Source organism: Trichosurus vulpecula, chromosome 5, assembly GCF_011100635.1.
Source record: "Trichosurus vulpecula isolate mTriVul1 chromosome 5, mTriVul1.pri, whole genome shotgun sequence".
Classification (NCBI taxonomy): Eukaryota; Metazoa; Chordata; class Mammalia; order Diprotodontia; family Phalangeridae; genus Trichosurus; species Trichosurus vulpecula.
Genome location: NC_050577.1, coordinates 282,501,058 through 282,513,969, shown reverse-complemented (window position 1 = coordinate 282,513,969; position 12,912 = coordinate 282,501,058). Strand labels below are relative to the sequence as shown.

General features: G+C 38.8%; 1 protein-coding gene across 3 annotated transcripts in view; it reads left to right on the top strand.

Annotated features, from left to right (window-relative positions):
• Positions 1–12,912, top strand: part of IPO8 (importin 8) — a 190,420-nt gene that overhangs the window by 96,214 nt on the left and 81,294 nt on the right. For all 3 annotated transcript variants that reach the window (XM_036759719.1, XM_036759720.1, XM_036759721.1), the window contains exon 9: positions 12,623–12,757. In XM_036759719.1, coding sequence (XP_036615614.1) covers positions 12,623–12,757 — 135 coding nt within the window. The remainder of the gene's footprint in view (positions 1–12,622; positions 12,758–12,912) is intronic.

Genomic DNA, 12,912 nt, shown 5'->3' with positions numbered 1-12,912 from the left:
TCTCTCTCTGTTCTCTGTCTCTTTCTGTTATTTAGTTATTCTTCCAATAATCTGCTTCAGGTAACCCTATGATGTTGCCCTACCTGTGAGCTCCAGAGACTAAATCTGTCTTCCTGGGCTCTTTAGGAGACGGACTGGTGCTGCTATCTAGGGTAGGGGACTGGGTCCACAATCTGCTTACTACCCCTTTGGAAGATCCTTCACTATTAATCTTGTCTGTGGGCTAACCCTGTGATTAGTTCTAGGCATCCTTGTGCTGTTAGCCTAGGTGGAGTCTTTGGATGCTTAGATCATGATCCTGGTCTACTCTTGTTCCACAGTTCCTGCTTTGGTCACTTGGGTTTTGTAAGGAAACTACATTCTACACCTGAGAATTTGTAATTCCTGAATCTGACTATTTTGAGTGAGGACCAGAACAGGCTGTAGCCACGGAACATTTAATATAGGCCGTCCAGCCGTCTCTCCTCTTGGACCATTATCCTGTGGTATCTGTGTTCCTGAAGTTCTCTTTTCATATGGACCAGGCTGAGTAGAGTCTCTGATAGGCATCAAGGGATAGTGGCCAGATTAAATGACTATTGAGCTTCTGCAGGTGTTACTTCTCTGAGATGGCCACTTGTCTTATTATATTTGAGGAAATTGTTTTCATGTTATTGGACTCTGGGTGCTTACTGAATGTATGTTGTATGGTCTCATGATTACCTTTCATGCAGAATTGTCTATCATTTCCGAGGGTAATACTAGATAGATCCTTTAATAAGAAACTTTCTATTGTTAACTAGAAATGGTATATCCAACATCATGCGCACCTGTGCCCATCAAGCACAGGTAACATTATTGTAACATTTTTGGCAATTGAGGCTTCCCTTCCTAGCCCCAGTGCTTTACCCCTTCCATGAGACTGGTGGGCTCCTGACTATGATCACCTAGAACATTGTTTGGTTATACTGATGGTTCTGCTCATTATGAGAAAAGTATATGAAAATGGATTTTAGCAGCTATTAAACTAGTGATTAGGATACCCTGAGGTTATGGATCCTGTCAGTGCTTCCTAGTCGGCTTAGCATGGTTGGCCATAGAGACCTTTGAGGTATGGAACAAATATAATTTTAATTTATATTGATTCCAGGGCACTGGCTGAGTGTTCTGGGACCTAGAGACTAGAACATAATTTGACAATTAAAGGTTCTTTATTGATCAGTTATTCATTTATCAGGATTGATGGAAGAATTTTGCTGATGCTTCTTATGGCATACATTTATTTGTTTTTGGGACATGTTAGTGCCCATCAGGTACATTATGAGTCTTCTCCCAAACTGAATAGGTTAATACCTTCATAAGAACAACTGAGACTAGGGATTGAGTTCATCATCAATCTGGACAGGGGAATCATGATGCTGTGTAATGGTGGCTGTGGATTCATATGTTCCTTGTCATCCATATGACCCATCATCACCAAGGATGACACGGTTACTTCTGCACAGTGATGTTCTTCATATCATTCTGTGTGTCTACCTTTTAAGGATCAGTATGGTATAATACCAGATGATTCTCAGCCTGCCTCTTATTGTCAAAATCATTATATTGGTGAACATATCTTATTTTCCTGTACAATTGACTCTGGTCAGGATCCCTATTTTATTCCATGAAAGGTTCAGGGTTGGGCCTGTGGTCACCATATTTGCTGAGTTTTCTGTTTTCTATAACATCCCTAGGCAGGGGATATCATGGAATGTACTTTTAAAGCAAAGGATTGTCATACTCCTCATTATCAGAGTTAGAGGGCATCTCTTTCAGAGGCTATGTCTTTGATAAATTAGCACAAATCTAAGAAGGGGTAGGGCTCTTCCTTCCAGTAGTTCTTTGGATCCTACCTTCGGGAGGACTTGTCCTACCAAGATGGACTACATTTTGAATATAGTCCCAGTTAACTCTCTCTGGCCTCTTTGTTTCCATCCTCTGTGCAGGATTGACCAGGCCTGGAGGTTTTTGTCTCTTCAGAACATTTCATGCAATGGTTCAAGTTCCTGTAATTGATAGGTTTCTTTTCCCCTGAATGGTTTTGACAGCTCCTTCCCAGAAAGGGTTTGGAGGACCAAGGGGTAGAATTACTGGGAATGGCTTTGCTTTTTCATGGTGTAGGGAAGGTAAAATTAATTTTTTATAATTGAAGTGACTAGAAGTTTACTTGGAGGAAAGTAGATCCTTTGGCCTATTTGATGGTAATTTAAAGGTGAAACAGTTTTTATCCAATCCCCATAGAAGAAGGTGGTCACTCTTCAATAGACATTTCTGCAGGGACCAAAGGTTAATATTATCCTCTTCCTTAGTGGACGGGTTGGGGAGATTTTGGCTGGTAGGCCTGGGAATCCTGAATAGGTATGATGTAGGTCAAATCTTACTATCTGCAGACTCTATTCCAGGGTACAGGTCCTGGTAAAAGTTGCATGTAAGAGGTTTGTGAACTCTTAGCTACTTTAATTTGGTTTTATCAGTTAATCTGTGCAAGCCTCTATGGTGGTCTTATAGGGAAGGTACACAGCTAAAGTCTGATGCCATTCAGGTAGGACTGTGTCCAAAATGCAGGACCTGATTTACCTGAAGCACACTAGTCATAGGAATTGGGTAGGGGTAGAAGGTTGTGGGGAAGGGATATAAATCCAGCCTGTTGTTATTGTTCATTCGTTCAGTCTTGTCACACATGTAACCCCATGCGTCATAGCATGCCAACCACTTTTGTCCTTCAGTATCTCCTGGAGTTTATACCAAGCTCATATTTGTTGCTTCCATGATACTAATTATCCAACTCATATTCTGCTGTCCTATTCTACTTTTGCCTTCAATCTTTCCCAACATCAGGATCTTTTCTAGTGAGTACTGTATTCTCATTATGTGGCCAGGGTATTTGAGCTTCACCTTCGGTATCTTACCTTCCAGTGAGTAGTCTGAATTAAATTCATTAAGTATTGACTGACTTGATCTCTTTGTTGTCGAAAGGCCTTTAAAAAATCTTCTCTAGCACTGCAGTTTGAAAGCATTGATTCTATGGTGATCTGCTTTCCTTTGTAGTCACACTCTCACAGCCATACATTACTACTAGAAAAACTATGGCTTTAACTATACAGACCTTTGTTGGCAAGTTTGTGCCTCTGCTTTTTAATATGCTGTCCATATTTGTCATAGCTTTCCTTCCAAGGACAAAGTGTCTTAATTTCATGGCTCAAGTTGCCATCTGCAGTGACCTTTGAGCCCAAGAATATAAAATCTGACACTACTTCTTCCATTTCTTCCCTCTTTATTTGCCAGAAAGTAATCTGACCAGTTGACAAGATCTTCATTTCTTTTTCAAACCTATTTCTTTTTCAAAATTTAACTTCTTCCCTTGTTGACCTCCACTGGAGAAATGGCTTTAGAGGAAATTTATTTTCATGGGGCCAGTTATTCAGAACTTCCAGTTTTATCCACCTAAAAAGAGATAAAGGGGCTGCAGTTGATTGAACTTACTTTGTAAGAGTAAATCATCTGTAAGCTTTCTGCTTTGATGAAACTTGTAGTTGACAGATACTTTGAATTGTTACTATTACATCATAACCTCTGTCATTCTGGTGATTTATTGACTGACTTTTTAAGTTTCTCCTTCAGCTGCACACATTCCTACTCTCTTAATCCCCTCTAAATGAAGTCTCTCCCTGAGAAGTAGTAGCCTGGGTTGTAATAGAAGCAACAGTAATTAATAGGGCAAATTGGAGCTTTTGTTAACCAAGGCTTTCTTAAACATCTGCTATGCTCTCTACCTATCATCCCTGCTCCTATTTTTCTCCCTACAGCACCAGTCTTGGCAGCATTTCAAAGCATTTTTAATACATTCATCTGAGAATTTATTATACTTTTTACCAGAAACCTATTAATCTCTTATTCCATTAATTTTGCGTTTTTCTCTTGTACAATTATTAGATATATTAATTGTGTTTACACTTTCAAGATATGATCTTTAAGGGTCAAAAGCTCATTTGCCCAGTGCCTCTGATATAGTAAAAAATAACAATCTATCTTTACTCTCCTTGAGTTGGCAAAGCTGCTTTTCCAAAGCTTGTCACTAAGAACAGTAGGATAATTGATTCTGCCCTATGTTTAGTTTCCCTATCAAGCTCCTCAAGCATTTAACTCACCATTTCCACAGGTTGAATGGGAGCTTTCCAGTTATTCTATTGAAAAGACCACCCATAAGTCTTTTACAGTACTTTAGCTATAGAAAATCAGGGTGATGTGTCTGGTTATCTGCTTCCAAGGACTTCCTTTCTTCCATAACACTTCCCCCACCCCAAAATAAAGTTTAATATCAAAGCCAACTATTTTAGGCCAGAATTTACCTAAGCCAAAATGGTGATTCAGTCTCAGGAGATAAAATATACTGAGACACTTGTAGACAGTAACATTCAACAAAAACAACTTTGCTCTTCACAAGAAATTAAAATAATACAACTTCTTTTTAATTTAAATTTATTTATTTAACATATTTAGTTTTCAGCATTGATTTTCACAAGAGTTTGAATTACAAATTTTCTCCCCGTTTCTACCCTCCCCCCCACTCCAAGATGGCATATATTCTGGTTCCCCAGTCAGCCATCCCCTCTGTCACCCCACTCCCCTCCCATCCCCTTTTCCCTTCCTTTCTTGTAGGGCAAGATAAATTTCTATTCCCCTTTGCCTGTGTATCTTATTTTCTAGTTGCATGCAAAAACTTTTTTTTTGTTGTTTTTGAACATCTGTTTTTAAAACTTTGAGTTCCAAATTCTCTCCCCTCTTCCCTTCCCACCCACCCTCCCTAAGAAGTCAAGCAATTCAACATAGGCCACATGTATATCATCATGTATAACCCTTCCACAATATTCATGTTGTGAAAGACTAACTATATTTTGCTCCTTCCCAACCCATCTCCCTTTATTGAATTTTCTCCCTTGATCCTGTCCCCTTTTGAAAGTGTTTATTTTTGATTACCTCCACCCCCATCTGCCCTCCCCTCCATCAACCCCCCTTTTTTTATCTTCTTCCTTCTTCTTTCCTGTGGGGTAAGATACCCAGTTGGGTATGTATGGTATTCTCTCCTCAGGCCTAATCTGATGAGAGCAAGATTCACTCATTCCCCCCTCACCTGCCCTCTCCCCTCCTCCCACAGAACTGCTTCCTCTTGCCCCCTTTATGTGAGATAATTTACCCCATTCTATCTCCCCCTATCTCCTTCTCTCATCCCTTAATTTGATTTTATTTCTTTTAGATATCTTTCCTTCATCTTCAACTCACAGTGTCCTCACTCTCTCTCTCTCTCTCTCTCTCTCTATATATATATATATATACGTATATATATATACATACACATAGATGTATACATACATACACATTCACTTATATATATATATATACATAAACATATATATATGCATATTCCCTTCAGCTACCCTAATAGTGAGGTCTCATGAATCATACATGTCATCTTTCCATGTAGGAATGTAAACAAAACAGTTCAACTTTGGTAAGTCCCTTGCAATTTCTTTTTTTGTTGTTTTTCTTGATTACCTTTTCATGCTTCTCTTGATTCTTGTGTTTGAAAGTCAGATTTTCTATTCAGTTCTGGTCTTTTCACTGAGAAAGCTTGAAAGTCCTCTATTTTATTGAAAATCCATATTTTGCCCTGGAGCATGATACTCAGTTTTGCTGGGTAGGTGATTCTAGGTTTTAATCCTAGCTCCATTGACCTCCGGAATATCGTATTCCAAGCCCTTCGATCTCTTAATGTAGAAGCTGCCAGATCTTGGGTTATTCTGATTGTGTTTCCACAATACTCAAATTGTTTCTTTCTGGCTGCTTGCAGTATTTTCTCCTTGATCTGGGAGCTCTGGAATTTGGCGACAATATTCCTAGGAGATTTCTTTTTGGGATCCATTTGAGGAGGCGATTTGTGGATTCTTTCAATTTCTATTTTGCCCTGTGGCTCTAGAATATCAGGGTAGTTCTCCTTGATAATTTCTTGAAAGATGATATTTAGGCTCTTTTTTTGATCATAGCTTTCAGGTACTCCAATAATTTTTAAATTCTCTCTCCTGGATCTATTTTCCAGGTCAGTGGTTTTTCCAATGAGATATTTCACATTGTCTTCCATTTTTTCATTCCTTTGGTTCTCTTTTATAATATCTTGATTTCTCATCAAGTCACTAGCTTCCACTTGCTCCAATCTCATTTTTAAGGTAGTATTTTCTTCAGTGGTCTTTTGGACCTCCTTTTCCATTTGGCTAATTCTGCCTTTCAAGGCATTCTTCTCCTCATTGGCTTTTTGGAGCTCTTTTGCCATTTGAGTTAGTCTATTTTTTAAGGTGTTGTTTTCTTCAGTGTATTTTTCAGTATTTTTTTGGGTTTCCTTTAGCAAGTCATTGACTTGTTTTTCATGGTTTTCTCGTATCCTTCTCATTTCTCTTCCCAATTTTTCCTCTACTTCTCTAACTTGCTTTTCCAAATCCTTTTTGAGCTCTTTCATGGCCTGGGACCAGTTCATGTTTCTCTTGGAGGTTTCTGTTGTAGGCTCTTTGACTTTGTTAACTTCTTCTGTCTGTATGTTTTGGTCTTCTTTGTCACCAACGAAAGAATCCAAAGTCTGAGACTTTATCTGGGTGCGTTTTCACTGCCTGGCCATATTCCCAACCAACTAACTTGACCCTTGAGTTTTTCAGTGGGGTATGACTGCTTGTAGACTAGAGAGTTCTATGTTCCACGTTTGGGGGGGAGGTGCCAGCTCTGTCACCCCAGCACTCCTCCTTCCCCAAGAACCCCCAACCCGGACTGGGCTTAAATCTTCAGCAGGCTGTGCACTCCTGCTCTGATCTGCCACTTAATTCCTCCCACCAGGTGGGTCTGGGGCCAGAAGCAACTGCAGCTGTAGCTGCCCCACCTCCGCTGCCCCCAGGGATGGTAGCCGAACTGCGAACTCCTTCCACTCCTCCAGCTTTTCCCGCTAACCTTCTCTGCTGTCTTTGGTGTTTGTGGGTTGAGAAGTCTGATGACTGCTGCAGCTCACTGATTCAGGGTAGTAGGGCACATTCCGCCCGGCTCCTGGTCTGGTTGGTCTGAGCTGCTCACACTGGTCTCCGCTCCCAGCTCCGAGCTCCCAACTCCTAGCTCCGTGTGGGATAGACCTCACCCAGAGACCATCCAGGCTGTCCTGGGCTGGAGCCCTGCTTCCCTCTGCTGTTTTGTGGGTTCTGCCATTCTAGAATTGGTTCAGAGCCATTTTTTATAGGTTTTTGGAGAGACTCAGCAGGGAGCTCACACTAGTTCCTGCTTTCTGGCTGCCATCTTGGGAACAAATCCAAAATAATACAACTTCTAATTAAAAAGGATATGGAATAAGTGTACCCTTTGCCTCTATGGAAGTCATGTTAACTTGTGTCAGTTCAATAAAGTATTCCCCCCACAGACCTTATAGTTAGAAAGGAAGCAAAAAGCCCTTCTGTCCCCTTAAAAGATCACTCCAATCTACATACCTCTACATTTCAGTGTGAGAGAAAAGGAAAGGAAGAGGAGGCAGGTCAGTTTTAGGCAGAGGTTGGATGAATTCTTCCCTTTGTATTTGTTTCTTCTCAGCAAAGGCCCACATATCTTCACTCACCAGTGGCACAGAACAAGAATAGCTAGTACCACCTACATATACTACTTGGCTGAACAAGTTTTACATAGAATTTCACTGGCTGGATTCAGACAACAGCATTACTATAGCTGGAGAGTTCCTTTCTTCTGCCTTTTTTCCCCATATAAAATCATCTGCCAGTTTACTCTCTCCTGCATACTTCAACTAGTTGGAGATGTTATCATTCCCCTTCCTTGACTGCTTCTTGTCTGGTTTCTCCCTTAGTTGCTCATGACATGGACATGGATTCAAGGCATTAGTTGTCATTCTCTGAGTTCTCTCCAGCTCATCAATTATCCATTACTGGTGACACCCAGAATTGAACATGATAATTTCAATGTATTCAGACTAGGGCAGAATACTGATGTACTACTTACTATACAAAGTATAGTACTTGACTCTTCTCACTGTCTCTAACCCCTACCCCTCTCAATATCCAATCTGTTGTCAAAGCCTCTTGATTTCACCTGTGAAACATTTCTTGAATATGTCCCCTTCTTTCCTCTGGTACTACTACCACTCTGGTGCAAGCCCTATCACCTCACTCCTGAGCTATTGCAGTACCCTGATGGTTGGTATCTGTGCCACAAATCTTTCCGCAGTCTCGTCTACCTTCTATTGAGCCACCAAAGTGATTTTCCTAAAGCACCTGCGTGACCATTCAGTAAACTTCAGTGGTTCCCTATTTCCTCGGGATAAAATACAAAATCCATTTGATGTTAGAGCCCTTTATAATTCTAGCCCTCTTCTCACCTCTCCAATCGTCTTATACCCCCTCATATACATGGCAATACAGTAACACTGTCCTTATTCCTATTCCACTAACAAGATGTCTTCTTTGAAGTTCTATCTAAAATCCTACTTTCTACAGGAAATCTTTCCCTCTGTTAATTATCTCCTATTTGTCCTGTATGTAATTAGTTTGTACATATCTGTTTGCATGTTGTTGCTCCTATATTAGATTGTGAACTACTCGGGGGAAAGGATTATCTTTCACCTTTCTTTGTATCCCCAGAACTTAGCCTGGTGCCTGGCACATAGTAGGTACTTGATAGATGCTTATTTACTGACTATTGCCTTTTTATTCTTGGAAGCTTTCCTCTCTTAATACAACCTAAGGTTGTCTTAGTTTTTTGGCCACTACATCACACTGCTCACTTATATTTAGCTTCTGGTCCACTAAATCCCTCATATTCTTTTCATATAAACTAACATCTTGTACTTGTGAAGTTAATTTTTTTAACCTAATTGTAAGAATACATCAGTTTCTTCTGAATTTTGTCTTCTTAGATTCAGACCTTTGCTTTAGCTTTCCAAGATCTTTTGAGATCCTAACCTTGACATCTCTTTTAGCTTTGTGTCATTTGCAAATTTAATGAATATACTATACTACATATATATATATGAATATACTATACTATAGCACAGAGTGAAGCCTAAGTTACCAAAGGTACTTCCCTGGAGGCTTTCTGCCACATTGACCTTGATACATTAATAAATACTCTTTGAGTCCAGCCACTCAACCAGTTCTGAATCTATCTAATTATATTATTGTTTCAACAATCCGGCAAGCAACTGTTGTGGGGGTGTAGGACCCACCAACAGCCAGCACCCAGAAAGCTGCCAAAGCACAGGTTCTTTTGATCTGCTTAACTAAGGAAAGCTACGTGAAGGGGTTGACAAGCTTACTTTAATTCAGCATACAAATATCATTCACTTAGTTCAAGGGAAAAGACCAGCACACTGGACTTCAGAACAAAATACAAACAAATTACAAACATCAACAGACCCAATACAGATTCATAGTTACCAACATCTAGGTTCAGCCCGGGAGCTCAGAACAAGGGCTGGCCCAGAGTCACGCACGCCACCACTGCTTCGGGAATGAGCTCCAAGGAAGAGGAGGCCAACCCCTGGTTTTATATCTTTTTCAGCATCAGGGGTGAGTCACACATGCGACCTAAAATCGTCACCAAGAGGCGACTTAAATCCATCGTGGTCTAACAGAGCCTCTGCTGTCCCAGAAATGTAAACTAGGCCCTCCCTGGAGTTAGCCCCACCTTGGGCCCCACCTTAGTTGCCAATCCACACCCACATAGGTTTTAAGCCTAATAGGGGTTTGGGCCTGGGGCTTAGCACTTAGTAAGACTCAATGAAATACACTGAATTACTCAAAGCAAACAAAAGCCAGACTCTTCAAGGGCACTTGTTGAACTAAGTGCTAAGGAGCCCATTTTGCTTACCAACACAATTATTGACTGATCTGCCCCTCTCATCTTTTCTTACAAGAATAGTATGATACACTTTGTCAAATGCTTTGTTAAAATTTGGGCAAACATTTCCCTCAGTTTAGTAACACTGTCAAAAAAGGAAATGAAGTTAATGTCGTATTTGTTACCTGTCCTTTTTTTAAATTTCATTTTTTTCTTCTGAACTTAACGAAGACCAAATGAAAAGCATATTTCAATAGACAAAGTAGAAAGGAAAAGGAAAGAATGTATATGAAATAACGAATAGCCATTACATGTAGTTGCTGTTCCTTTTAAAGAAGGACCTGCAATTTAATTGATATAGGGAACTTTTGGGAGAGGAAACCCCCCTTTACTAATTCAGATTGGCATCTTCTCTGGAACTGAAAGTGTTGCCTTTAGCACTAGTAAGTTAAGTGATTTGTCTAAAGTCACACAACCCATATATGTCAGAGATGGAACTTGACCCCAGTTCTTTCGGTCTTCAGGGCAAACTATCTAGTATGACTGCTGCCTCTCTTTCTTGTTAAATATATAATAAATTCAATGTGTAACTTTCAGAGCAGTCTTGTTTATGTTTCCTTTTATCCTTCCTTTTCTATGCTACAGTGATCTTTATTATTATTTTTTTTTTGATAATCCTAGACCTATCATTTTCTCTCCCTCCTCCCTAATTGGAAAAAGAAGAAAGGAAGGAAGGAAGGAAGGGAGAAAAAAGAAAGGAAGAAAAAAAGGGAAAGAATTATTGTAATATAGATATATTTTCAAATTAATCAAATTCCCACAATGGACAGGTGTGTGCATAACCTGCCCTTGATGACTCATTGTTAGCTCTTTGTTAACAATGCTTCATTTTAAAGATATTTACAACCTCTTTCATGACCATCTTAGTATTTTCCTAGGGCTGTAAATCATTCTTACTGCCCTATAGTTTGCAGACTTTTTTTCCCTCTTCCTTTCTTGAAAATTTGCCCTTCTTCAGGCCTGTGCTAATTTTCCCATTTTCTAGTCTTTCATATATAATTTACAGTGGCTCAATAGTTACATTTGTTAGTTCTTCTAGTACCCAAAGATATAATTTCTGTGGGCCTAGTAACTTGAATTCATAAGGACAATTCGGTACTCTCTTGCTATCTTATTACTTATCTTGCCTATCTACTTTCCGATTATATTTTTTTGTGTTCTCGTTTCAAACATAATCTCTTTTGCAGAAAAAACAGAAGCAAAATAAAACTAAGTATCTCTGCCTTCTCTCTGTTGTTAGCAATTATTCTATCCACTCTAAGCACTGCTCTTCTCCCTTCTTTGATTTCCCTCTTATTCCAGTGTAGCTTAAAAAAAAGGCTCTTTTTATTCCCATCTCAGTTCATTTTGTGTGTTAAGCTGAATAATTTGGAAGTCTTTTGTCTTATGACAGAAACATTTTCTTTTATGAAAATTGCATTCATATCCATCCATCCGAAGAGAATGCTTTCTAAAAGATATTTTCTGTCATAGTTTCCTATGATGTTAATTTGTACATACAATATGTGATTTCATTATGAGCAACGCCATTAGTGACATTCTTCTTACAGAAAGTCAGCATGGAATTTGGAGATTATGATCATGAAATATGTTCCCTGCTGTTTCAACTGTAGCAGGCTGTTGAATTGACAAAATGTATACCTGTTTGAAGTTTATTATAATGGAATTTTACCAGTCTCACTTCTACATATTTATTTTTATAGCTCTAAATATTTTAATGTCAGTGTATCTGACACTATAAATTCTTATCTTGGTCCTTTAATTTGTATGTTTACAAAATTTCAAATAAATTCCGATTAAAACATCATAATTCTTTCATATTCATGAACTCAGATTGGAAAGAGCTATATTTTATTTTCAAGAATAAAATACACTTTTATGATTACACTTATTTTTAAACTAGTCCTGCAGTAGAACACACCTGGGTCTTGAAGCTGACTGGTTCACTGACAGATTTTGTAAACCTAGAATTTAAGATAATATGAACTAAATTCACTCCTTGATTCATAAATCAATTTGATTATAAATTGTACTGTGCCCCTTCAGCTCCTTACCTGGATTGGTCAGTCAGATCCTTAGAACCTCGGTTTTAAGGAAAATGCCCAAGCCAACTACTTTAACACTTTCATTCCTCTGTAGGCTCCCCTCTTTTCCCTGCTCACCTTTTCTTCCCCATCTTACCTTCAGTTTCCTTTTAGATGTTTTCTTCCCTTATTAGATTGAAAGCTCCTTGAGGGCAGAGACTGTCTTTTTCTTTTCTTTTCTCTTCCAGTCCTGTCCTGTCTTGTCTTGTCTTGTATTTATATCTGAGCCCTTAGCACAGTGCCTGACACATAGTAACCCCTAAGAAATGTTTTTTTGACTTGACACCCATACCACCTATTTACATACTACATTTATGTTAAGGGTACGTTATTTTATTTAGCCAATTCAATAGTAATTTGGTTAGTGTAATACAAAGAGCATTCTACTTCTAAGAGTTAGAAAACCTGAATATGTTCTGAATTCTCCGAACTTGGGCTGCTGCTCACTGAATCTCATTGAATACCAGTTTTGTCATCTATAAATTGGAGTGATTGGTATAGCTTGTCTCTGAAATTGCTTCCAGCTCTAAAATTCTGTGACTGTAGTCTATGTTTGTAATGCTTTTTTTTTCCATGAAAACTTTTCTTAGGTACTTTTAAAAATTTTAAACCAATATAGACAGAAAGAATATGTAGCTCCACGTGTTCTTCAGCAAACATTGAACTATCTTAACCAAGGGGTAATTCATTCTATAACCTGGAAACAGATGAAGCCACATATACAGGTCAGTGTCAACCTAAAATTCTTCAAAATTTGTTTTCTGCTTAAATTAGAACTTCCAAACAAGATAATGTTAAGTACAATATGAGATATTTTCAATACCCTTAAATGCATAATTATGTCAAAAATAAATGGGATAGTTTGATGTGATTGGGAGGA